At 44.2% G+C, this 27,573-nt stretch overlaps 1 protein-coding gene across 8 annotated transcripts in view; it reads right to left on the reverse strand.

The window, feature by feature from the left end:
• Positions 1-17,118, reverse strand: part of SFXN1 (sideroflexin 1) — a 40,587-nt gene extending 23,469 nt beyond the window's left edge. For 6 of the 8 annotated variants that reach the window (XR_012029749.1, XM_072824098.1, XM_072824097.1 and 3 more), the window contains exons 1-2: positions 17,018-17,118; positions 3,266-3,440 (exon numbers count right to left, since the gene is read on the reverse strand). Coding sequence is in view for 7 of the 8 variants with exons in the window: in XM_072824098.1 (XP_072680199.1) it covers positions 3,266-3,429 (164 nt within the window). In the remaining variant the exon portion in view is untranslated. Of the gene's footprint in view, positions 1-3,265; positions 3,441-8,947; positions 9,049-17,017 lie in introns of those variants that run through there. The other 2 variants (XM_072824096.1, XM_072824094.1) reach the window with 1 other exon arrangement.
• Between the last annotated feature and the right edge of the window lie 10,455 nt (positions 17,119-27,573).

The raw sequence follows: 27,573 nt of genomic DNA on the forward strand, positions 1-27,573 counted from the left end.
GAGCTGACACCTCTACTGTATTAAGACTTTCTATCCAGACTTACTGCATGTTTCTCCAGTTACCAAAGGCTTCTTTTAATGACCCCTCCCCCCCAGCAGTCTTGGAACTGCTTCACACTTCCGGGTAAGTGTATTCCCAGATATTTTATATATAGGTATATATATATTTTTAATCTTATGAATGAAATCTGAAAAATATTGTCTGATTATTGCTGTTGTATAAGAAACTGTATAGCCCACTTGTATTCTCTTATTTGTTCTACTGCTTTCTTTAGTTGTTGGTGAGAATACCATCATTTGCGAAAAAAAAGAGAGAGGAAAAAAAGAAATTGTTTCTTGTTTTTAAGATCTCCTTTCCCTCCTATTTAAGCAATCTCTATCCCCAATGTGCGGCTCAAATTTAGGACCACACCGGTAAGTCGGCCAGGTGCCCTTATTTCTTTATGCTTTACTGAACTGATGAGGGCTACCAGAACAATGTTATACAATAGTGAAGATAGAGGCATTCTGACTTGCTCCTGACTTTAAGAGAATGCCTTGTAATACAAGATTTTTAGGAGTGTATTCTCTTAGATGTTATTAGGTGTTACGGGAAAGAAAACAGTCCCATGTTCAAGTTTGGGAAAACAGACTGGCAGCTTTCTTTACTCTGAATACTTCCTGGAATCTTTCAAAAGTCAACAGGATGTGACATCCTTAAGAATGGGATGTAGGGGTGTCTGGCTGGCTCAGTGAGGCATGCAACTCTTGATGTCGGGGTTGTAAGTTCCAGCCCTGTGTTGGGTGTGGAGATTACTTAGAAATAAAAATTAAAAATAAATAAATAAAAAATAAATAAAAATAAAAATTTAAGGAAAAAAAAAAGATGGGATATAAATCTTTCGAAATTTGACTCTGGAAGACTCTTTTTCTTTTCTTTTCTTTCTTTTTTTCTTTCTTTTTCTAGTTGTCCTTCTGCCTTTCTTTCTTTCTTTCTCTCTCTCTTTTCTGGGGGGGGGGGGGGAAATATTCCACAGGATTGCTTTTCTGCAGAACTGTCTGGAAAGTTCAGCCCTACTGTTTCATTATTTAGTGTGATGCTGGCTGCTAATGTGGGATGTGTATTCTTCATCATATGTAAGAAATACTGTACATTATTCCTCATTGATTATTTTCTGAGAAAAACATGGATAATTTTACCTTCTTTCGGGCATCTATCAAGATGCTTTCCTGCTTTGATGTGTAATTACATTAATAGATGTCCTAAAATAAATCACCTTTGTATTCCTGGACAAATCCGACTTGTTCATAGTTTAATGAAACAGATTTAACATGCTAGTATTTTATTTTGGATTTTTACATTATTTGCAAGATGGGCCACTGCATTCTTTTAGTGTGCTTCTGTCATTTACAGGATCAGTGTTACAAATGAATTGGGAAGCATAGCCTTTTTTTGAAAAATTAAATCAATTTTATTGAGGAATAATTTAAATGCAACAAAAGTCACCCATCTTAAGTGTATGATTTAATGAGTTTTAGAAAGTGTGCAGTGATGTAGCCACTGTTGTCTGTCTCTAGCGCCCAGCTCCACCTCTAGCGCCGCTCCCTCCTCTTGCTCTTACAGCGTCAGCTTCTCTGCAATGTTTGTATGTCATCTTTTCAACGACTCCAGCTTTTTTCCTTTCCACCTCTCCTTTTTATGGCTTTTTTTTTTTTATGGTGAAAAAATTTATATTTAGATTTATAGCCGGCTGGACTCAGTTTAGATGATCCCAATTTTGTTGGCAACATCCAAAGCATCATAGTCAGGAGCCAGTCGAACATATGCTTTCTTCTCTCCATCAGGCCTGATCAAGGTGTTGACCTTGGCCACATCAATGTCATAGAGCTTCTTCACAGCCTGTTTGATCTGGTGCTTATTGGCCTTGACATCCACAATGAACACAGGTGTGTTGTTGTCTTCTATTTTCTTCATGGCTGACTCAGTAGTTAAGGGGAACTTGATGATGGCATAGTGATCAAGCTTGTTTCTCCTGGGGGCGCTCTTTCGAGGATATTTGGGCTGCCTTCGGAGACGCAGGGTCTTGGGTCGTCGGAATGTAGGTGACGTGCGGATCTTCTTTTTTTTGTGACTGTGCACGCCTTTCAGCACCGCTTTCTTAGCTTTCAAAGCCTTTGCTTTGGCTTCGGCTTTGGGAGGGGCAGGGGCTTCCTTCTTCGCCTTCGGCGCCATCTTCGTGAAAGGGATCCTTTTTATGGCTTTTGTTCCAGATTCACAGAGCATCTGCTTTCCTGAACTCCTGACATGTGCTTCTGCTTGTGTTTTGCCTTGTTCTTCAGTATTCTCACACGAGGTTCCGAGGGGTTCTGTTGTCTGGCTATTCTCTCTTGATGCACTGGCATGTGCTAAGATTGGGCCAGTCTCAGTGTTTGGCGACAAACTTTACAGACTGCCCTTGGGTCCTTCCCTAACCACTCATGTGTCCATCAAATACCCACCTTGTGTGCCCTGCTCACGACATGTTCAGGTGTGTAGCACCACTGTTCTAATTCCCAGCTTCTGACTGACTCTCCCTTAGAGCAGGAGTGTGTAAACTACTGTCGTGGCCTGTCTGCCTCACTAGCTAAGAGTAGCTTTTAATTTTTTAAAAGGATATTAAAAAAATAAAATAAGAAAAACAGTGAACAGAAACCCTTTGTGGCCCACAAAGCCTGAAATATTTCTTATGTGGTCTTTTAGACGGTTGTGACTCTGTCTTATCAGAGCATCTCTCTTCTCTGACTTCATGACTGGCTCTTTGAACTGACAAACTGCAGCCCAAACCTACAAACCTGCCACCAGCATCTTTCCATCTGAGCTCCTACCTAGATTTCCATAAAATCTCCTACTGAGATTTTATCTCCAAGCAACCAACCTTCTCTAATTCTTGACAACTTGCTTTCTGCATGATGTGATCTCCATCAGAGAGATACACAGGAGGTGCTACAGATGCAGGGACGTACTGGAGAATAGGAGGCAGAGTGTTGGGAAAGGGGACCTCAAGATTGGTACCTAGGAGTTGGAGGGACAGCTATCTTACTTTCAGGTTACTGTGAACCCCAGATCTCTGCATTAAGGCTCAGCATCAGGGGATAGAACATGTCTTCCTATTTCCTCTTTTTTTGGTAAAAAGGATTCCATTGCAAAAAAAAAAGTTGTAAAATCACTAAGTGAAGGTTTAAAGACAATAGGCGAACATGGTGACCTATTCCTGTATTAATCAGAAAGCATAATCATAAATGTTACCTGTAATCATGGACTATTTTTCTTGCATTCTCTAGTTGTTCGTTGGTTAACAGAATATTCCTGGGATCCGTTACAGTGAAGAAATGATTGGCTCGTCCAACAAAAGTGCTTTGATCCCATCGAGGTTCCTTGATGTTAATGTTTGGTGGAAGTTCTCCAGACATCGTCCTGGACTCTAGAGGGTCAAAAAGACAAGTCTAGTTAAGACTTACAATGCTGCCATACATTTTAGAAAGTTTATAGTCACATTAATTTCCTGGTAAAGATTTATACACGTTCCTCTTTACAAAAATAACTTTGCTATGAATGGCAAAAAGACAATCTAAATCCAAAGTTTACTTTGTCCATAAATCCCAACTGATCCTAACCAAATTTCAATAATTTCCCACATATTTCTCTTTATAAATACATAGTATTTCATCATTCCTTAACGTTTGGAAGCCCAGAAATATTCTAGAAAAAACAGAAATAGAAAAAGTTAAAAATAATATTAGTAATAACAAGGTCTGAAGTTTGCAACCCCTTTTCTGGGTGCAACAACCAGCGCCAAACTACTGCTTCATTCTAGTCTACTAAATTTGTGATGTCTACTGATAGAAGTGACTAATTATGCAAAAAAGGATTATATGCTAAAAATTTTACAATTGGAAAAAGACTGAGATTCAGTCAGCCCTGTTCAGCATATAAACCACCAATCAAAAATGCAAAGTTGGGGGATCCCTGGATGGCTCAGCGGTTTAATGCCTGCCTTTGGCCCAGGGCATGGTCCTGGAGTCCCGAGATCGAGTCCCACATCGGGCTCCCTGCATGGAGCCTGCCTCTCTCTCTGTGTCTCTCATGTATAAATAAATAAAATCTTCAAAAAAAAATGCAAAGTTATATTCCTCAATCTAACAGGAACATAGTGGGTAAAACACATTTAGACAAGCCCGTGAATACAAGTCACACTGTAGCATATCATTTCCCTCACAGAATACCTATTTCATGGCTAAGAACCACTACTGTTTTCCCAAAAGTAACTGCTTTCTCTAAGCGATATACTTATTTTTAGAACTGCAGTGTATTACTGTAATGCATGCATATGGTAGTGTTCTGAACAAGCTTATATGCTTGTTGTAGGAAATACAGAATGGGGTGCCTGGGTGTCTCAGTTGGTCAGTTGGTTAAGCGTTTGCTCTCCGGCTCAGGTAATGATCCCAGGGTCCTGGTCAGAACCTCACATTGGGGCGGGGGGGGGGGGGGGGGTCCCTGCTCAGCAGGAGCCTGCTTCTCCTCTCCCTCTGCCTGCTGCTCCACCTGCTTGTGCTCTCTCTTTCTCTGCAAATACACAAATTTTAAAAAACAGAATAAAGAAACAAATCTTTGCTAATTTAACCACACTGAGATGACCATCCTTAATGTTTTGGCAATTCCTTGCAGACATTTTTTCATTCATATCATAGAAATAAAAAAAATAAAGTTGATAGCATAGTCTCTATTTCAATTTCCTGATATTTGGGGAGAGGCGCTTACCTAAGGAGCATTCCCCACAGTGCTAAATATTCATTTTGGGTATATACAACACCTTTAATGTTTAAATTATTTTCAGCTTTTCACCATAATAAATAATGTAGCCTTGTCTCTGATCTTTTTTTTATTTTTTATTTTATTGGAGTTCAATTTGCCAACATATAGCATAACACCCAGTGTTCATCCCATCAAGTGCCCCCCTCAGTGCCCATCACCCAGACACCCCCATCCCCCGCCCACCTCCCTACCACCCCTTGTTCGTTTTCCAGAGTTATGAGTCTCTCATGTTCTGTCGCCCTTTCTGATATTTCCTACTCATTTTTTCTCCTTTCCCCTTTATTCCCTTTCACTATTTTTTATATTCCCCAAATGAATGAGACCATATAATGTTTGTCCTTCTCCGATTGACTTATTTCACTCAGCATAATACCCTCCAATTCCATCCACGTCAAAGCAAATGGTGGGTATTTGTCGTTTCTAATGGCTGAGGAATATTCCATTGTATACACAGACCACATCTTCTTTATCCATTCATCTTTCGATAGACACTGAGGCTCCTTCCACAGTTTGGCTATTGTGGACATTGCTGCTATTAACATCGGGGTGCAGGTGTCCTGGCGTTTCACTGCATCTGTATCTTTGGGGTAAATCCCCCAGCAGTGCAATTGCTGGATTGTAGGGCAGGTCTATTTTTAACTCTTTGAGGAACCTCCACACAGTTTTCCAGAGTGGCTGCACCAGTTCACATTCCCACCAACAGGGCAAGAGGCTTCCCCTTTCTCCACATCCTCTCCAACATTTGTTGTTTCCTGTCTTATTAATTTTCCCCATTCTCACTGGTGTGAGGTGGTATCTCATTGTGGTTTTGATGTGTATTTCCCTGATGGCAAGTGATGCAGAGCATTTTTTCATGTGCTTGTTGGCCATGTCTATGTCTTCCTCTGTGAGATTTCTGTTCATGTCTTTTGCCCATTTCATGATTGGATTGTTTGTTTCTTTGCTGTTGAGTTTAATAAGTTCTTTATAAATCTTGGATACTAGCCCTTTATCTGATACGTCATTTGCAAAAATCTCTTCCCATTCTGTAGGTTGTCTTTTAGTTTTGTTGACTCTTTCTTTTTGTCTCTGATCTTTATCCTCAAAGCTGGTGATCTCCTCAGACTAGATCTCTCTGTGTGACATTAGCAGACTGAAGGATCGAATCACCATGCAGGCTTCAAAAGTTTTTTTTAAAAAAATATTTATCTGTTTATTCATGAGAGACACAGAGAGAGAGAGAGAGGCAGAGACACAGGCAGAGGGAGAAGCAGGCTCCCTGCAAGCCTGCAAGTGGGACTTGATTCTGAATGCTGGGAATCACACCCTGGGTCAAAGGCAGATGCTCAACCGCTGAGCCACCCAGGCATCCCTACCATGCAGACTTCAAACCACGGCTTTTTTATTTGTTTTCTTTCCCTATATTTCTAATACTAGTTTGAATAGCAGCTTTCTTTTCCAGGTCATTTTTCATAAAGTTATATTTTTGTACTTCATAAGTTCTTAGGTATGTTAAGATGCCAGGTGCCAGAATGCTAGGCATACTTGTCCTCTTGATCAAAATCTCAAATTAATACATATCACAGCCCACTGGATCTAAATCAAGCACGTTAGGAAAACAGAAGCGAAGAATCCAGCATGTGAAATAGCTGGTCAGTGAGACTGAGAAAGTAACAATCAGCCCTGCTACTCAGAAAGCCAGCTGGAATAACAAGCACAGATAAAGCCAGGTGCAAAGTTAATGCGACACCATATTTCTCCCAAGGTCATGGCTATCAAGTGTCATAACACCATCCTTCTCTGAGTGACTGCTGCTCTCTTATCTCATCAAGACATTTTATCTTCTGTAATCACAAACTGTTAGAAACTTTGCTATTTGAAACCAAAATAGAAAGAATGAAATGTCCCACTCTTACAAAGAAAAGGAACCTGGATTTCTAGCTTAGATGTGGAGTTTTAGATTACAGAATTTCTGGACATGACTTTCCCTGTTTTTCTTAACTTGGTAATTTCCAAGGAAACAGGGCAGTGGGGCCACTTCACAGCCTAGACCTTAAAACCCAGTCCTGGTTTAGGTCAATCAAAGCTTCATTAAACTTCACCAAAAGTCCATCATTCTCCAAGATGCTCTAACAGATCTATCTCCTCCCATGTTGGTGAGCACTCTGTTCCTCTGATGTGTGGTCTCCCTCAATGCAAGAAGCCAACAAGTGTGACTTTGTTGAACTATAGGTTTATTCCTGCTGGGTTTTGGCTGACTTAGCTGTGGGAAGAGAAATGTCTACATTTCACATTAGAACACATCAAATCATGGGCATTAAGTCTGGGGATACAAGAAATAAAATGTACATCAAAGAGCTGTACCATTGTGTGAGAAATGTCTAAATTTTGAATTAGAATACATCACGTGTTATTTCCAAAATGTACAAAAAGCAAAACAAAAACTCCAATTCACATCCAGGAGAGCAGTAGTTTTCAGACTTGTCTGCAGAGACCTGGGGCCCTGCTGAGATACCTCAGTGCACCCCAGGAAATGGAGGGGATTCAGCAGGTGGGGTTATGGCAAAGGAGGCTGACTAAGAGGGACCAGCAGGAGAAAAAGCAAGGAGAGTGCAGTGTCCTGTAAGACAGCCTTCTCCGTAGTCCAACTGGCCAAAAGGAAGAACACCTTGGTAGGTGGTTACTTCTACTTTGGGATTGTGAAGAGAGAAGGATACGATGCCAAGAAGGAAACAATCATAAAGAAAGGAGAATACGATCCCCTCTAGGGGTTGGGGAACACTGCAGAGACAGTCATCTTGGCCAATTCTAAAAATTCTGAGCCATGGTGGTAGCAAGTAGGGAGAGACTGCACACACACATTAAGTGTCCCTCCTGGGGAACTGTTTATTCCTGCAAAGACAATTACTATCTCCTGTCTGGAAATTGATTCAGTAGGTCAAGCACAAGGCCAGGCATGTGATTTGTCAGTGCTCAGCCCGGCCCTCAAGCAATCTGGGCACCAAGCTGTGGCTGTACATGCAGTCGGAGCAGTCTCCTTCCCTGTGTTTCTCTGAGCTGCCTATGCTGTCCCTCAGGCCTGAGCAATCACCGTGTTCCCCAGCGGATGGATATCTGATATGGATTATTCTCATAAAACTGAGTACCAAGTAATCTGTCTTCAGGTATAATCCTATTTGTCCTTTATACGTAACATACATAATCCCCCAAATTAACACACTGCTTTCACAGAATTCTGGTTCTTACTCACAAACCACTTCCAATTTGTGAAATAGCAACATTTCGGTCAAGTTGGCACAAACATGAGCTGGGTTTAAAACATGGTTACTCTATAAAATAAAGACGTCCTAACTGCATAAGAGCTAGATAAGATCTTTTAAAAGACACACCATTTTTAACTGCACCATACAGATGAGGAATCAGAGGTCCAGAGGGGCAAATAACTTGACCAGGTTGTATGACTGGTGCTGGTGGCAGAAGGAAAGCTGGAGGACCCAAAGGAGGCATTCCTGGGCACTGGTCCGCCAACTCACCCTCTCTACCACTCTCTTTTAGCTATTTTTCCCCTCGAAGTATACCAACTAATGCCTGCACAGAACTGGTATCTTTGAGGCCCTCCTTTTAAGTCCTTTACATGCAAAGGTTTCTACTGACACTGCGAAGTCCTACACTACAAGGACCCAGTGGTGACTCTAGAACGTGTGAACAAGAAGGCTGTGGGGGCCGCAGCCTTATTCTTTGTTTAACAGACAAAGAAAAAGGAGAGAGATGGGGAAAGGAACCTCGACACGTTTGGAGTTTCTCGTGCAGGCAAGGAACTGGGCTGGATGCCCACCTGGAGTGTGAGGCCCTACTCTGCGCCCACCGCAGAAGATTCCACCTCAGCTCTCATGATACTGTGTTCTATGAATACTACACGCATTTTATGGAAGAGGAAAGGAGGAATCTGAGATGCTACTCACACTAACCCTTGTCTATCCAGCAAGACAGGAAGGAGGCTGATCTTCGGACTCCTGGCCGAGCCCATGAAAGCCCCACACTAAAAGCGATGGGCCTTGTGTGGACTTGTGGTAGGCAGAATAATGCCCCTTCCCCAAGATGTGCACATCCTACCCCCACAGACCATGGATATGTTACCTTCTGTGGCAAAAGGACTTTGCCAGTGTGTAAGTTAAGGATCTTGAGACTGGGAAACAAGCCTGCTTGTTCAGGTGGGCCTCATGTAATCACAAGAGCTCCTACAAGAGAAGGAAGAGCAGGAGGGGTAGAGTATGAAGAACAGATGAGACAAGCAGAGATTGGGGTGATGTAGGGCGGTGAGCCAAGCAATGTGGGTGGCCTCCAGAAGTAACCCAGACTCATTTCAGACTTCTGACCTCCAGAACTGTAAGATAACATGCTGTTTCCAACTATTAATTGTGTGGTTGTTATAGCAGCAATAGAAAACAAGTACAGCACCATTTTTCCTACTTAGAAAGGATTTCAAATAGCACTATATACTGGCTAAGAAATACCAACCAGCCTCAAGAACCTGTCTCTGCTCCTACAAAATTCAAAAACATAAAGCCTAGTTAGGAATGTGATAGTAACATTCTTACAAAGGCAGCTGATCTCAAGCCACGTGAAATTTTAATTATTAACCGTGACTCCCATGTTTCAATTAGACAGCCTTTTCATGCATGAACCTTCAAGCACACTTCACTTTCTCAACTCTAAATAAATCAACTCATTTCTAGAATCAGGAGTCCTACTTTACTTTTTTCTTTTTAATGATCGATTTTCTATTCCACATGAAATAGTGGGGCCAGGAGTGGTCCTGCCACAGTTCTGGGGCACTCATCTCCCTCCTGTCCACCCCCAGGCCTGGGTGCTCTGATTGGAGACCAAACAGCAGCTCTCTGCACTGAGTTAAGGTGCTAAGGGAGAGGACTGAGGCTCCCCTGACTCTGCAGCCACCTCCAGGGCGAATGTGCCTGCATGGCCTTTACCACCACATGGTGGTGGTGGTGGGGTCCCTGGGGCATGCCCTTTCCATCTGCTGGCTGGGCAGAGGCAGGGTCTGACTGCTTGGTCAAACCACCATGTCCTAGGTGCCCATTGGCCGGTGGGCAGTGTACTGGGTACTGAGCAGCTTTTGGGTCAGAGGGTTGGGGGTGCCAAGGCCACCTCGGGCACCTCTGTGGGAAGGAAGCCAAGTCCCCAGGGGCGGAAGGGGAAGGAACCTTGGTTTCCTCGCAATCTGGTTCATCCATAAAGTGCGCAGCCTTCTGGAGGTTTCTGGTTCCTGGGCTTGTTCCCTCAACCCGCCCACATTGAACTTGGTCAAAGATCAGACACCTCTATAAAGTTGTTCTCAAACACAGCTGAGCACATGGTTCTGGCAGTTTTATAACAGGTACTTATCAACTAGGAATTTCTGCAGAGAACATTGGACGAAGTCATTACGTTGTATGACTTTATGATGATATTGGGGACAGGAGGAATGACCAAGAAGCCAAAATGGTTCAAAAGAAAGCTTCAGAGCAGTGCCTGAGTGACTCAGTCAGTTAAGCATCCAGCTCTTGATTTCGGCTCAGGTCATGATCTCAGGGTTGTGAGATTGAGCCTCTCGTTAGGCTCCGTGCTGGCACATGATGTAATGAGCACTGGGTATTACATAAGACGGATGAATCACTGACTTCTACCTCTGAAACCAATAATACATTATATGTTAATTGAATTTAAGTCAAATTTTTTAAAAAGAATCTTTTTTTAAAGGTTTTATTTATTTATTCATGAGAGACACAGAGAGTGAGAGAGAGGGAGAGAGGCAGAGACATAGGCAGAGGGAGAAGCAGGCTTCAGGCAGGAAGCCTGATGTGGGACTCGATCTCGGGACTCCAGGATCATGCCCTGAGCCAAGTGCTCTGAGCAGGTGCTCAACTGCTGAGCCACCGAGGCGTCCTTTAAAAAGGAATCTTGTCCATGGGTAATTTTAAAGAAAAATTTATATTTTAAAGGTATTAAAATATTTTTTGCAGAAAAAATGTGAGATTTAATAAAGTTTTCTGTGGTTGACTAACAATACTTTGCTATCAGAAGAAAGCCAAGGCCTTATTGTTTAAAGACAAAATCAATTACAATGAACTCAGGATGTAGCTATCTGGGACCATTAACTATTAGAGATTTAGACTGCATTTAAATGAATCATTTCAGGGATCTCTGGGTGGCTCAGAGGTTTGGCACCTGCCTTCGGCCCAGGGCACGATCCTGGAGTCCCGGGATCGAGTCCCGCGTCCGGCTCCCAGCATGGAGCCTGCTTCTCCCTCTGCCTGTGTCTCTGCCTCTCTTTCTCTGTGTGTGTGTGTCTATCATAAATAAATAAATCTTTTTTAAAAAAAAAAAAGGAATCATTTCAGGGTGCCTCAGTGGTTCAGTTGGTTGGGTGTCTGCCTTTGGCTCAGGTCATGGTCCCAGGGTCCCGGGATGGAGCCTCAGAGCCTGGCATCGGGCTCCCTGTTCAACAGGAAGTCTGCTTCTCCCTCTCCCCCTGCCCCTCGCCCTACTTGTGCACTGTCTCTCTCTGTCAAAGGAATAAATAAAATTTTTAAAAAAATAAAAATTAAAAAGTCATTTCTAAAGAGATTATTTTACATATTATGTATGTTGATTCCTTAACCCCCGGAAGAGGACAGAAATAATCTTTTAGGAGGAAAATAACTTAAAATTCAATCTTTTGGCTAAGGTTTTGTATAAATACAATCTCATGGAGCCTCATCAAAATAAATTTCTCCAAGTCTTTTTATTCATTCATTCATAAACAAAATTACTTTATACATTCAATATTCACTGAAGACCTCTCTTGTACCCAACACTGGCTTGATCCTGGGTTTGGAAAGACCCAACACACAGTAAACAATAAGTTGAAAAACAAACATATTTTAATAAATACAACCTGTATTTCCCCCAAAAAAACTTGTAGACATGCTTCACACATAAAGCTCATTGTGTATGGACATCATCCAACTCTGTTGATAAAGTTTTCAACTGAGTTATCAGATCACTAATCTTGCAGAATGTCTCTGGTATCCAAATCCATACACAGTTTTCAAAAATACTTTTCAAAAAAATAGCAGTAAGCCTGCTCTGAAATCCACAATAACTAAGTCATAGAGTTTATAAGCTTTTTAAGATTTATTTTGAGAGACATAGCACACATGTAGGGTGAGGGGTAGAGGGAGAGGGTAGTCTAAGCAGACTCCTCACTGAGTGTAGAGCCCAATACAGGGCTCGATCTCATGACCCTGAGATCATGACCTGAGCTAAAACCAAGAGTTGGTTGCTCAACCAGCTGTGCCACCCAGGTGCTCTGAGTTTTTGAGCTTTTAAAACAATGAGTGGCATGATAAAGATCTTCTACTCGTAATACACTAATACATCACTTATTACAGGCCTACTGTCAATGTTAATGAACTCCATATTTACCCAAGTCATTATTTAAACTACATCACAATCTTTATGAACAAATCTGGGAGGGCATTTCTGCCTTCCTTGTAGGTTAGATGTCACACAGTCAGTGCACAGCTATGCAAGGGTGAAGGCCACCCTGGTTCCTAGGCCCAGGACTACCTCCCACCACATATATGAGCTTCATGGCTTGTGAAGTCTACATGAATTAGGAAATGGTGATCAGTTTCATTTCCAGATAAGTTCACTGGATGATTGGTTAGCTGAGCTTGAATTCCTGGCTCCAAGCTGTACCTTCCTAACTGTCCTGTAACTGGGGATTCCTGGATGGAGGGACTGAGAGAAGCGGTGTATACTGGTCAGGTGACTGTGTTTATGGAGACAACAGATCCAAGTTCACATCCCAGCTCCACCAATGACTCTATAACCTTGTACATATTGGCCCACAGCTCCAAGTTTCTGTATCTTTATCACCAAAATTAGGATACTACTTAGTAATAACCACTAATTTAATAACCATTTATTCTAAGACCTTTCCTTATATATTTATCTCATCTAACTCTCGTAATAGTTCAGTTTCCAAGGGTGGGTAGCTAACTTACTGAAGTAAGTAAGGGATGCCTGAATGTGAACCTTAGTTGTCTAGCTCCAGAACTCTGCTCCCTGGAGAGGTAGCTGTGACCAGGAAAGTATTTCCCTAGAGATTCCGATTCAGGAGATCTATGGTGGCCTAGGAATTAGATTTTTAAGAAGTACACCAGGGGTATCCTATAATCAGGTAAGTTTGGGGAAATTATGTTGGAGAGAACTGCATAAAATAATAAATAAATAATGACCAAATACCCTGCCAGCTGAGGGAAGATGCTTACCCTCTTGCAGGGCCAGTATGGATATTTAAATGACTCCCTGGACATTAATGCTGGTTGCTGGACCTGTTCTTTCTGGCAGGTTCCTGTTGAGAGGAGCTGCCTGGTCCTGTGAGCACCTACCCTGATGGCATATGGAATCAGAACTGGACTGGATCAAATACAGTGTGGATTGGAGTCCTGGCTCTTTCACTTCCTTTCTAGGCATGTCACCATGTGAGTCACTTCACATCTCTGAGCCTCAAAATTTTTGTCTAATAAAATGGAGGAGAGAGTTGGCTCACAGAGTATGATTAGTAAGCTGAGGTGTACAAGACAACTTTTAAACCTTTATTAATTGTAAAATGCTAACCAAAGGTAGGGAACATTTCTAAGAAGCCACTTGCCCATGAGTGGAAGCTCTTGTCCTCACTGGCTAAAGTCCCGCCCATAAATACAGTCGCTGGTGGCAGTGGTGGTGATGGGGTTGGGGTAGAAATGGACTGGCGCCTGGCTGCCTGAAGAAGATGATATGTCTAACAAAAATAACTTTTCACCAGGATAAACTTTATTCTCCAACTTTTAGCTACATGCCGAGTAAATGCTTAAACTGGAAAAAAATTCTCCCAAACTTTTGCAGGTAACATCAGCACAGAATGTGCTTTTCATCAGGGTCTTAGTAATAAAGACCTTTAACCCTGGCTAAAGATTAACAATGGAAATTAAATTATTAAACTGGAATCTTGCTGGTGATTAAAACAATTTTGAAAGAGGTTTGAAAGAAAGTCTGGTTGCCCTGGTTTGTTTAGTTAGAGCCAGGCAGGTGTGAAACACCCTGCCAAAGTCGCTATCTGGGGGACATGACTGAGTGCCCATTATGTGCCAGACACTAGGTTTTCCTGGCATTATTAGATGCCAAATCCTCATTTCAGTCCTCCAAGAAAACATCTCTTGTTTTGTAGAGCTGCTCAGAAAAATCAAGCATCACATCCAAGATGGCAGAGCCAGGAAGTGGTCCTTCTGCCTGACTTTCTGCCACGCTTCTGACCCATAGGAGGCCAGAGGTGATGTGGCTATCAAAGGCAATTATCCTAACTCAAGGAGCATTAGTAAATGCCACATTTATTAATTTGTTTGGCTTTGGGCTGGTTGTCCACACACTGCATTCCTTTCTCATGGGCGTGGCCACACAGGAGATCAAACTCTAGACCAGAAAGTTGAATCCTAGGCAAAGAACTAGACTCCTGCAAAGCAAGTTTCCACTTATCAATGGCTTTGTGGCACATACTCTCCTCTATTCCAGGGGGCTTTTCTAGAATCAAGAAGACATGGAGAATTATTGCCTTCTGTCTCCTTGCCAGCATCCTCCACACCCCCTATCTCCCATTCCACAATGTAGATCCCACTCTTGGATTGGTTTGAAGACATCCTAATGACAATGCAATCATCGGCTGTATTCCAGTCCACAAGATCAACTTTGGGCTTGGGTTGAATTCCTTAGGATGGATGATGTTCTCACCTATTTTTTTTTTTTTTAATTCTATTGGTTTTTACTCGAGATGGTGGCATCGGCTTATAAAAATGTTAAAATACTGCCAGACTGTAGTATTTTGGATTATTCAGTTGAGTGTTTTACCACCCACTTTAAATAGTCAAATCATGGACACCTGGTGGCTCAAGGGTTGAGCATCTGCCTTTGGTTCAGGGCGTGACCCTGGGGTTCTAGGTTCAAGTCCCACATTGGGTTCCCCGCAGAGGGAGCCTGCTTCTCCCTCTGCTGTGTCTCTGCCTCTCTCTCTGTGTCTCTCATGAATAAATAAAATCTTTAAAAAAAATAAAGACTCAAATCAAATTACATATACTGTCTCTGAAAACATCTGACAAATAGTTAACTAAACATAACTTTGAACTTTGTATAATTAAGTATAGGTTTGATACTTATTTTAACTTAACAATTTTTCACGTTCTAAATAAGTCAGCCCTTTTTTTAATGACTTTTTGCTACTGATTTCTTACCTTTAACCTCACACCAAAGGTCAGTTCCACCCATGATTATATTCCAACTAAATATATCTGATCATTGTTTGCACAGGAGGAAGGACATAGATGCCCTATTGTATTCTAAGGTACTGGACAGCAAAAACGTTGGATGATAGACATGCTTTTAAGGTCATTGCTGCTCTGGCTGTCCTGTAAGCTTTCTCCCCAGGAAGTAAGGAAGGAGAGGGATGCTTCTTCCCAGTTGGCACCTCTCTATACCCATCTGTATGAGATTTCCTAAAATTTCTACAGGGTATTCAGAGGATCCTAATATCTGACTGATCATGAAATACAGCCAACCTTTGCTGCTACACAGACTCCTCTTTGACAACTACAACCATGGATACTGTCCCTTTCCTGAGGACCCATGGGGCTTAAAACCTGCACACTCAATCTAATACTTGAATGCATACTTTGAGCAATTATACATAGGGCTAGGCTAGATAGGAACTGATAGACCTTTCCTTCCAAACTGTCATTTTTGCAAGCCAGACACTTGCAGTCCTAAGGGGAGAAAGGAACCTGCTTAAGGTCCCAGGACTTCTTGATAGAGTCTCCACCCATCCTCCCAAGGAGTTCCTCTCTCAAATATCTTGTATGTCAAGTCTGAGTCTGGCACCCTAAGCGCTGCAAAGCCTCTTTATTTACCTGCATACCCACTTTCCACCTATTATAATACCTGGAAGCTGGTATGATACTGAAAACTGTCCTACCTGGGGGTAGGAGAATGAAAGAGAAAATCAAGAGGTGGGTGCCCAAGTCAGAATCTAGAGGGCAAGGCAGAAGAGAGATGATGAGTTTGGGAAAAGTACAAACAAAATGCAGTGGGGGTTCAGAAGGCAGTTGTCCCTGAAGTGGTTAAGTGCCTCCTGAGCTCTGAAGTCACTCAGAAGTAGCCTTTTTCATTCAAGCACTTAACAAATCCTCACCGAGGGCCTACCTGGTACGGGCAATTGTTGGATGCAGGGACAGGTAAGTGAGCAAGACAAACGTAGGCCCCGATCACAGGATGGTCATAAAAGGAGCAAGGACACGGTTAATTTTTCAACTGATGAGAAACGCTAATAAAGGAAAATCCCAGGGACAGTCTACGGTGCCCCCACGAGGGGGCAATTTTAAACAGCACAGTCAAAGAAAAGCATCTTTGAGCAAGTAACGTTTAAGCGGAGACCTGGCCCTGCTCTACAGACGCCCGCTGCGTGACCTCTTGCATCGGGATGATGGAGGTCGAACCGAGAGCCTCACAGGGCTGGGAGGATGGAGAAGTGCAGGGACCTACGTCGCTGCCCCGGCTGTCACTCTGCAAAGGTTGAGGCCTGTGCCCTGGGGAAAGGCCGACGGAGCACCGCGGCGCAGGCTCCGTCCGGGACCCCCGGCTCCCTCGCTCGCTCCCGCAAAGTTGCGAGTTCCGGGGCGGGGCCGGCTGCTCTGTCCGACCCGGCGCGGCGGCCGGGGGCCCGGAAGGCGGGGGCCGGGGGTCGGCAGCGCCGGTCGCCGCGGTCACTCGCGCCCGCAGCGCGGGGCCGGTCCCCGCGGCAGCCATTTTGGGCCCTCACGGCGGGGGCTGCGGTCACGCGGCGGCGGGCGCGGCGGGCGCGGCGGGCGCGGCGGGGGGGGGCGGGGGCACGAGCCCCCTCCCGGCCCGGGCAGGGCAGGGCGCGCTGCACCGGCCGGGCTCGGGGCCCTCCGCCGCAGGCCGGGATGCTGCAGGCGGGGGCTGCCCGGCGCGGGCGGCCAGGGGTCCCCGGGATGCGGCGGACCCCGCCCGAGAGCCGCCGGCACAGGGTCCCCGCGGGCGCGCGTGCCCGCCGCCCCCCCCCCCCTCCTCCGCGGGCTCCCCGCGCGCTCGCCACCCGGCCCGGCGCCCGCGACTCACCGCTCCCGCCGCTCCCCGCCGCTCCCCGCCGCTCCCGCCGCCGCCGGAAGGCTCCTCCCGCCGGAGCGGCCCCGCGCGCGCCCTCGGAGCGCGCCCCCGTGCGGAGCGCGGCGGCCGCGTGGAGCCCCGGGCCCGCCCCCGAGTCGCGGCGCCCTCAGCCCCCCCCCGCCCCGCCCCCCCCCCGCCCCCCGCAGCCCCGCCCCGCCCCGCGGGCCCTCCCGGCTCAGGCCGCGCCCGCGCTTCCCCCGCGGGTTCCCCGACGCGACTGCGCCTTGCTCCACCGTTTCTTTCTTGCCGGGCCCTTGCAGAGAGCCCGCGGCCGCTCCTTCGCTCGCTCACTTGTGCATTTAGACCCGTGTTTCCCAAAGTGTGCCGTCTGGCCCCGTGGGGCCACGACACAATTTTAGGCCGTGCAGGTGCCACGAACTGATTTATGGCTCTAAAAGAACGGCTCCGACTACTGGGTGGAGAACAGGCTCCAGGGGAGGCCATGTGGAGGCCCAAGGAGGCCAGGAGGGAGGCCACTCTGGTTAACCAGGATATAATAGGATGGGGGCTGGACCAGCCTGGTAGGGTGGTGAGAGTTACCGCGTTCTGAGAGTATCCTGTATCCTGCGGGCAGGTGAAATCTACTGTATGGTGAAAAACATCATGCTCATGGAGAAGATTCCATTTGTAAAGTCATAAATTCTTACCCAAATGACCTATAAATATAAATCAACTCCAAACAAGATTCTAACAAACCTAGCGTGTATGAGTGTGTACAACTTGATAAGATGACTTTAAAGTGTATACGGAAAAATAAAGAACCAGAAATAGCCAAAACAATTTTGAAGAAAAAGAGCAAGGTTAAGGTGACGCATCCTACAAATACAGGGAGGTAGTGAGTTTGTGCAGGGATGAACAGAGAGCTTAGTGCAGCCACATAGAGATACCTGACATGGACCCAGAATCAGGAATGTGCTCTGAGCTGGCATCCCAAGGGACGGGGCAAGGATAAATATTTACTAAATAATGCTGGGGCAACTGAATCCCTACCTTATATCATACAAAACAGCTCTGGATGGATTAAAGACTGAAGTGTGAGAAACAAAACTCCCAAGTTTTTAACAGACTCTGTTGGAGGGTATGTTTATGACCCTGGGATAAGGAGGCATTCTTTTTTTTTTTTAATTGTTTAATTTTATTTTTTTATTGGAGTTCAATTTGCCAACATATAGCATAACACCCAGTGCTCATCCCACCAAGTGCCCCCCTCAGTGTCCATCACCCAGTCACCCCAAACCCCGCCCCCCCCACCTCTCCTACCACTACCTCTTGCTCATTTCCCAGAGTTAGGTGTCTCTCATGTTTTGTTACATAAGGAGGCATTCTTAAATAAACACAAAGTACAAAATACAAAGGAAAGATTGAAAAGTTAGACCTCATTAAAACTCAAAAATCATACTCACTGATGGTAGTAAAGAAAAGTGAAAAGTTCACGGACTGGGAGGAAATATTTTCAATGCATGGATATGGCAAAGAATGCCTCTCCAGAAAATACTACAAAAAAACATTTACAAACTAGGAAGACGAAATAACCCAATGGAAAGACATACAAAAATCATGAATATACAATTCACAGAGAAGGAAAAACAAATGGACCCCATACATAAGTAAAGATATTCAAACTGGTCAGTCATTTGGGCACTCAGTCTAGGTTTCACCAATAGCTTTCTGGTGACACTCTTTATCCTCAGAATTCCTACGAATGTTGAACCACTTTTTGTTCTTTACCATACCCTGTGCCAACTGTTTGTCGCAAAAAGGTTAAAAAAAAAAAAGTCCCTCCCTCGCGAGCTGTTTGGCAAGGAGATAGACATGTAAACAAGTAATTACAGGAAACAGGGATCCCTGGGTGGCACAGCGGTTTGTCGCCTGCCTTTGGCCCGGGGCGCGATCCTGGAGACCCGGGATCGAATCCCAGGTCAGGCTCCCTGCATGGAGCCTGCTTCTCCCTCTGCCTGTGTCTCTGCCTCTCTGTCTCTCTCTGTGTGACTATCACGAATAAATAAATAAAATCTTTAAAAAAAAAAGTAATTACAGGAAACGATTACAATTCAATGTAAAAGCTGCAACAGTATAATGTCAGCTGTATAGCTAAGTGCTAGAGAGCTTGGAGGAAGGACTGCCTAGCTTGCCTGCAGAATCAGGCTGCAAGAGAGGGATAGCAGATGCAGAATGTATCAGTTATCTGTTGCTACAGTAATGTCACAGCACAACCACAAAACCTCAGGAGTATACAACAAGGAACTTAATTATTGTTCTGCAGTCTATGTTGACTGGCAGTTGTGCTGATAGAAGCTGGGCTCAGCGAGGCTTACTCATATGTCTGGTCAGCTATGGGCTGTGAGTGACTTTGTGGATCTTAGCAGGGCTCTCACCTGTCTGGGGCCTCAGCTGGAACAAGTGAACCCAAAAGGGGGTGGAGGAGAAAGAGAGGGAAGGAGAGAGAAATAGAGGAAGGAAACCCAAGGCCCCTTGAGGTCAAGGCTTGGGACTGACGCACCTTCACTTCCACTTCATCCTATTGGTCAAACCAAATTACAAGCCCAGTGCAGATTCAAGGGAAAATAGATTTTTATCTCTTGATGGGAGGAACTGTAAAGTGACATTGCAAATAGGTATAGATATACAGGCAGCTGGAGAATTGGGGACATCCTTTTTCAAAAATTCTGTTATGTGTGCTTCTTAGCCTTCCCAGAGTCCCAGTTTATTTGGGGAGAGCTCCCTAGTCTCACTTTGTTTGATCCTGGTCAGATTGTCAATCATCTATCTTCTTGGACCTGCCATAGTCCTGGGTACCAGACCCAAGCTGGACCAAACAGAATCCCGTCCTGAATTTACATGTGGACTCATCTCCTCTCTGCTGCCCCTAATGGGGTTACTGAGCTGGGATAATGTGGATCAGGGGCCATCTGTCAGGGTGGACTTTCTGCCACTCTGCAGAAAAGAAACTAAGTTGAAAGATGCAAAAGAAACAGAGCTCAGATGACATGAACTCTGGGCTCCTGGGCTTCCAGCTATGGGAACCAATAAAGCATCTCTCTCTCTCTCTCTCTCTCTCTCTCTCTCTTTTAGATCACAAAGCTATTTTGAGTTAGATTTCTATTCCTTGATTGACTTGGGGTGGGGTTTCACAGAGATCTGACGTTTGAGCTGAATGCAACTGAATTGGAAAAGAAGGAAAAGGAGTCAGAGGAAGGAAGTAGAAAGGAGCTGAGGATGCAAGAATGAAAAGTGTCTACATGTGTTCTTACTGTTGTTTCAAATAAACAGCCTTCCGAAACAGCTTCAAATGGAAGCTAAGATCGGGTTTTTCAGCTTTGTTGATGAGGAGACTGAGTGCTTGGGAATTCTTGCTAGGGTTGCATCAACAAAGATTGCAAAACCCTTACATTTTAATATGGACTTTGAACCGGTCAGGCCATGGCAAAAATAAAACAATGCTTAAGTCAGCAAAGAAGGAGATACATTTCTGAGCATAGTAAAAGTTCAGTGAGCTGAAGAAAGATCTTACTGAGTATATCACAAGATGAAGTTTTCCTCATGATAGCACAGGGAATTTGATGAGAATCATTTTCTTTTATATTAACAATCTAGTGAAAACTTTAAGTGCCAGATCATACTAGGCAGGTATTTATGATGATAAAATAAATGCACAATTGTTTGAATTTGAAAAGAATGGAAAAGTTCATGCATACGTTCCATGCTCTTCCCCAGCACTCTCCCTGATAGATGTTTTTTGAGTAAGTTTTCTTCTAGCACTTTGTTTTGTTTTCTGACCCATAGAATTTCTGTTTATCCTCTGTTTGAATTTTCATTCTCTGTACATATGACAGAAGCATGAAGCCCAGTGCTTAAGAACACGGGCTCTGCATGCACACCAACCTGGCTTCTGGTTCCATCTCTGCCCTGATTGCTTATGAGACCCTGGACCAATGAACTCCTTAACTTCTCTGTGCCTTAGCTTCTCTGTCTATAAAGCCTTGAAGGTGCTCTTGTGGAGATGACATGAGATGATGTATATGCAGAGCTTATCAGGGTGCCTGGCCTCAGTGAGGCTCAACACTTTTGAGTTGTTGTCATAAGGGTCCCAGTTTCATGGCTCTGTCAGCACATCATAAATTTCATGTGGGCACTTACCTGCCAAACTTCCATCATAGTCTTAATGTCCTGTCTTCTCTCTAGCCCATGAACCCCTTTAAAATAAAAAAAAAACACCATCAACAAAAACACGTGATCTTACTCAAAGTCCTATCTCCAGTGTCCAGCACAATGCAGGGCATGTGGTGGATTTAGTACGTGTCTGCTGAATATGTGGTTAGATCATGATGTGCATATTTTATGATGTGCTGACTTCATTTAGAGTATAAACATTTTTTTCAGATTGCATTATAATCTTCATTATTCATTCATTTATGCTTTTATTCAATCCATGCTGATTGAAAACCAATCGTATATTAGTAATTGTTCCAGTGGCTGGGGATTCTATATTGAAAGGAATCAACTTAACCTCCTGTCCTCAGGCAACTGACATTCTGGAAAGAGGAGACAGACAATAAACAGTGAATGAGTACAGTGTATAGTGATGGGAAGTGCCATGGATAAATAAAGCAGGGAGAGGTGGCAGGGAGTGTCATGGGGCAGACCTCTGGGGAAAGGGCCCTTAGTTATTTGAATGACAGTAGAACATTCCATTGAGCAATTGTATCATCATTCCCTCAAGCTGGTGAGGCAACTCTGTCTATGGATAGGGGACACTATCCATTCAGGTGTATTTGATCTTGTGGGTTTTTTTTTTTTTCCCCCTCAGGAGAGGGAAGGATCTGGAGATCCTTTGTTCAGCAACTCAGCAGAGCTTTATTAAAAGGAGGTAGGGAATAACAGTATTTGTGTGCCCCTGTGAGCAGGGCACATAGAAGTCTGTCTCACAATCCTCTTCTCTAGTTGGCACAGAAACCCTGAGGGGAGAACTACTTGTGTCAGTTATGGTTCATGAGAGAATTAGAGCCCATAGGATAGATCTCTATTTCTATCTATCTATCCATCTATCTATCTATCTGTGGAGAAATTTCTGATAAGAAATTAGCTTGCATGATTCGGGGGTGGGGTGCTGGCAAGTCTGACATTTGTGGGACAGGACAGTAGGCTGGAAACCCCAACAGGAACTGATGCTGCAGTCTTGAGAGGCTGAACTTCTCTGGGAAAATCACTTTTTGCTTTTAAGGCCTTCAAACTGATTGAATGAGGCCCACTCTCCTTAAGAAGGCCAATCTTTATATAAAGTCAACTGATGGTAGGTGTTAATCACATCTACAAAGTACCTTCGCTGCAGTACCTAGCAGTTTTGTTGAGTTTTGTTTTGGCAGTTTTGTTGAGTCCCTGGGACTGTAACCTAGCCCAGTTGACACATAAAACTAAAAATCACACAACTCTTCACCTGATTTTACATCTCTGCTTCCACTCTTGCTTCTAGTAATCCATTCCCTGATGTTTTGAAAAAATGAATCAGATCGTGTCATCTCCGGTTTTAAAATCCTCAGGATCTCCCAATTTTGCTAACAATACAATTTGAACTCTTCACCATCGCTTATGAAACCTCATTCTCTGTCTTGTCCTATTTCTCCGGTTTGACCATATGCCACTCTCCCCCTTGTTCATATTAATATCACTTTCTGAACCCTGAACAGGGCCAACTTATTCTTATCTTATCCTGTTTAAAACTGGGTATTTGCATATGCTGTTCTCACTGCCTGGAATGCTTTCAGGTCAAATGTCACATCCTCAGAGAAGCCTTCTTTGACCACCTATCTGAGTAGCCTCCCCACTGACATTGGAGCTCATTCATTCTTTTCCTTCTTTTACTACATTGTGACTATCCAAAATTACCTTGTTTATTGTTGACTTGTTTCTCTCTGTGTCTTCAGCTAGCATTCTACTAAGGGCAAGGATTCTTTCTGCTGTATCCTCCACTGTATTCTCAGTTCCTTGAACAGTGTCTGCCCCAGTAACCTACCCAAATCATGCCACAGCACCACTGTGGTAAGGACCCTGTGGCCTCCACCCTGACCACTGGATACTGCAGGTTACACAAGAGTAACTCCTGCTCTGGGAACTGCTTGCCCCAGTCACCACTGGAAGGAATGCTCCGCCGTCTAGGCAGGTGCTACTGACTGGCTGACCTGAGGTCATGTGCCAACAGAATCTGAAGCAAAAACCTGAAGGGAAGATGCTGTCTGCCCCCCAGTCACACATATCATGAGAAACTGAATCACTCCAGAAAGTTCCTTCATGCCCTTTCACTGTTAATACACTCCTACTCCAGGTGTAACACTATCCTGATATCTTATTACCTGCTTTCTATGATTTCTATCACTCATTTCTAACTAGGTTTGCCTGTTCTGAAACTTCATCTAAATGACATTGTACAGTGTATGCTTTTGTGTGTGTGTGTGTTTGTGTGGGTGTGTGTGTGTGTCTGGCTTCTTTCACTCAGTATGTTTTTTAGATTTATCCATGTTATTGGATTTAGTTGTGGTTTGTTTTTCTCATGGTGTAGAACTCGGTTTCATAAGAATTTACAATTTCTGGGTAGTGGAAGTTTACACTGTTTCTAGTTCAGGGTTATGAATAAATTTGCTATGAACATTCATATAAAAACTTCTTATAGATATGAGAGCAGAATTTTGTCTTTTTTTGCATTTCGTTCTCAATGTTTGGTGGATGTGGTTTGAACTGTAAGTTCTGTTTCCAGAGTGATCTTTCCAAGATATGAAGCTCATGTTACTCTGTAACTAGAAGCCTGTTCTTGCCCTCCAGATAAAGCCCACCCTCCTTGATATGGCATTCAAGGCTTTCTGTTACTGACCTCAACCTCTAGTAAGTTTCACCTCCTGCCTTACACCTGCTGCAGGCACATCTACCAGCTTACTGTTTCCAGAATATTCCAGGCTGTTTTCTTCCTCCTGTTTTTGCACACACTTTGCCTGGAATGCCTTTCTCCCGGGGAGTTTTGATTCTTGGACAAACTGATGTACATCCTTCAAAAGCTTGGCTCAAAAGATATCTCCTCCAGGAATCTTCACTTCAATTTGCCAGGTGCTTTATTGTACTTTCCACTGGGTGCTTTGGTGTGAATCTTTGGCATTAATCTTGCTTTGGTATTAATACTGTTAAAGTATTTATTTCATTATATACATTTCTGTGATCCTGGGCTGTCTTCTCCTCTGTGAGCTGCTGGAAGACAGAGAGGGTGCTCAGAGCTGAGAAGTCACCTACTTAATGCCACACAGCCACTGTGACTCTAGGCTCAGAGCTGTTAACTCTGTGGCACAGGGTGAGTGCATGCCAGTCGCCATGCACAAAGTTCATGGAAACTGGGGGCTCAAGCTCAAAGGCCCTCGAGGGTCAGTGGGGTCCTGGTCATGAGAGCAGCAGAGAGCATGGAGCTGAGCCAAGGGAACAGGGCACACCCACCAGATGGGGCGGAGTCCGCCCAGCCCAGCAAATTGTCACCATGGGAATATGGGCTCTGTGGGGCCTCCTTTTGTGAGAAGCCAAAAATCTGTAAAATTTCCTAATTTTTGAATATTAACAACTCAGTTATTATTTTAAATACTGGGTAAGATAATCAAAAGACATCTGTGGACTGGATTAATGCCACTGCTCACTAATATGCTCCTTGCACAAAAGCTCTATTGCATGAAGCCTGCATTCTGATAATTCTTACCTTTAGAAGGTCAAAAATAAAAATGATAAATTACTGCTGTGGCCCAAACGCAGATTCACCTGTAAACCAAACCAAATCTCCTAGTTCTCCCTGATGCCCCATTAGCTTAGCGGTTCACTCTCCATGCTCTCTGACGGTGTGTTGAGTTAGAGCCCAAGTGGTCCTCTGGGCCCTGAGGCAAGTTAGACACAGTCTTGCTGGTGAGACCTCAGGGTCCAGTGAGGCAGTGAGCACAACACAGGCAGGGGCCAGGTAGTCTAAGCGGTAAACCCGGAGTCCAGAAGGAGGAACAACTGGCCTGTTCTGGGTCCGCGTCAGGGAAGGGCTCCTGGCCGAGGTGAGAGATGAACGAGGGCTCAAAGGATAAGTAAGAGAAAGTGAGGTGAAGAGGCTCAAAAGGACATTCTTTGCAGAGGGAGTAGCATATGCAATAGCAGAAAGGCCAAATCAGCTGTGAATGGGAGAGCTGTGGCTCCTGTGGGGAATGCGGAGTAGGCCTGGTGGTGGGTCTCAAAGGGCAGGGTTGGAGGGGGTTGGTGGAGGTGGGGTGGAGAAGAGACAGGGGGAGCCCTTCCCCATCAGATAGGGGTTGTATAGCTGGGTGACATGCAGGAAGTCTGACCAGGCCTGGGGTTGAGGTCAAAGCTGGAAGAAGTATCCTCCTGAGGTTCCTTTGCCAAGGAGGTTAGGGAGAGAATGGGGTCCTGGGCCAGAGGTCAGGACCAGGAAGGGCCAGCAAATAAGAGAGGCATGAGCAGAAAAATGGACAAATGGGAAACCAAGGGTATTTCTCCAGGCAGAATGAAGATGGCAGTGAGATTTCATGCTGTTTTGCCCAAGTCCTATGGAGGAATCTTTTAAAACAATGACTTTCAACCCTAGTGCCAGCTTAGAATCACCTGGGAGCTTTTGGAAATTCTCATATATTCTTCCTATTCCCCAGACAAATTAAATCAGAATCTTGAAAGGTGGGACCTGAAATCTGGATTCTTAAAGTTTTAATGTGCAGTCAAGGATGGAAATTGCTGCTCTCACAGGATGGACCAAACACCAAAGAATCAACAAAATCATCCTTCAGTTGATTCAAAGTGGCCTGTCCATTCTTGAGACACAGGGGTGTTTGCCTCAGGATCTAAGTGGCAACTGTAGAGTTGACCTGACGTCTGCCCATTAATAGGGCCAGACTCTGGTCAGCAGGTAGACAGGCCTTAGACTTTTGTTCCTCAAATATGCAGACAATAATCCTAAAAGCATTCCTGTTTGGGAGTGAAAGTTCAGTGTGTCTCACACACAAAGCATCTGAAAAACACATCATGAATTGGCTCTTTGTTCAAAAATAAAGCAACACTAAATATCACTTGGAAGCCAATTATGTCTTTAAATAGGTCCTGGAGGCTAAACACAATGTTGATTATTCTGAGAAAGCTGACTCACTCCATTATGAGTTTTAAAGAACTGGTTCATTAGTCAAATTAATCTTAACATAATAGGGCAGAAATGAGGAAGAAATAATACTTTACATTTCTTTTTGCTCTGGTTAAGTGCTCACTGTTCCATTTTTTTAAACTCAAGAATTCCATATCCGGCTTGCTCTTTAGATCCAACACATTCATTCACCCAACACCTGTTCACTGAGCACCTAAACTCTGTGACAGCACAGACAGGCACCAGTAAGGCTGAGTCCCTCCCTTTTGTGGGGCTTACATCCCCATGGGGGAGTTGGCATAGAACCAAGACATAGGGGATTTCCGGGAGCAAAAAGTGGAATGAAGAAAGCTGGTTAAGAGGACAGAGCAAGGTGAGGATGGGGGTGGTAAATCAGAGGGGGTGTTCAGGGAAGGCTTTTCTTTGGAGGTGATGTTGGAACAGAGACTCGAATGAAGGGAGAGAAGGAGCCTTGCAGAGATCAGAAGAGCATCCAGACAGAGGTAAAGCCATGTGAGAAAGCCTCAGAACTGAACTGAAAGCTGAGGCTGCAAAGAAACCTTTGAGTTGTTGGTATGGGAATTTCTGAGAAGAATATGGATGAGACGGAGTTGGGGCTCCAGCTGGCACATACAGTGCCTTTGTGGTCACCCTCTTTGGCAAATGAGTTACAAAAAGCCACTCCTACTTGTGACTGAAGCAACCCCAGGTCACCTGGCTCATAAACAGAGCCCCTGCTCGATTCTAGCTCTTCCGTATTCCCTTGGTTGGGGACATATCTGTGCAGTGCACAGACTATACAACTGTATATAGCCACTCTCACTGAGGTTCATTTAAAACTGACTAACCTATAAAAAAAGAAACCAAACAAACAAAAAAACTGACTAACCTAAGTTGTAGGAACATGGCAGGATGGAATAGACTTTCTTTTTCTGATTCTTTTTTACGGGTTTTAAATCTCTCACTGAGAAGCCTGAAACAGTGAAGTAGGATAATACTTTGAGAGAGTAGCTAGTTAGCTAATTAATTGATCTCTATCCTCAACCCTCTATACAGTCTCCCTCATTCCTCTTCTTTTTCTTTTTAGATTATTTATTTATTTATTCACAAGAGACATAGAGAGAGGCAGAGACATAGGGAAAGGGAGAAGCAGGCTCCCCATGGGGAGCCCAATGTGAGACTCGATCCTAGGCCCCCAGGATCATGACCTGAGCCGAAAACAGGTGCTCAACCACTGAGTCATTCAAGTGTTCCCTCCACCCCCACCATTTCTCTTCAAATAACTAGGCCGTTCTAGATTAGTTTCCTCAGTGGAAAGTTGCTACAAGGCAGAAAGGAAGTTTTTAGACTCTGGTCTTCA

Source organism: Canis lupus, chromosome 4 (assembly GCF_048164855.1).
Source record: "Canis lupus baileyi chromosome 4, mCanLup2.hap1, whole genome shotgun sequence".
NCBI lineage: Eukaryota > Metazoa > Chordata > Mammalia > Carnivora > Canidae > Canis > Canis lupus.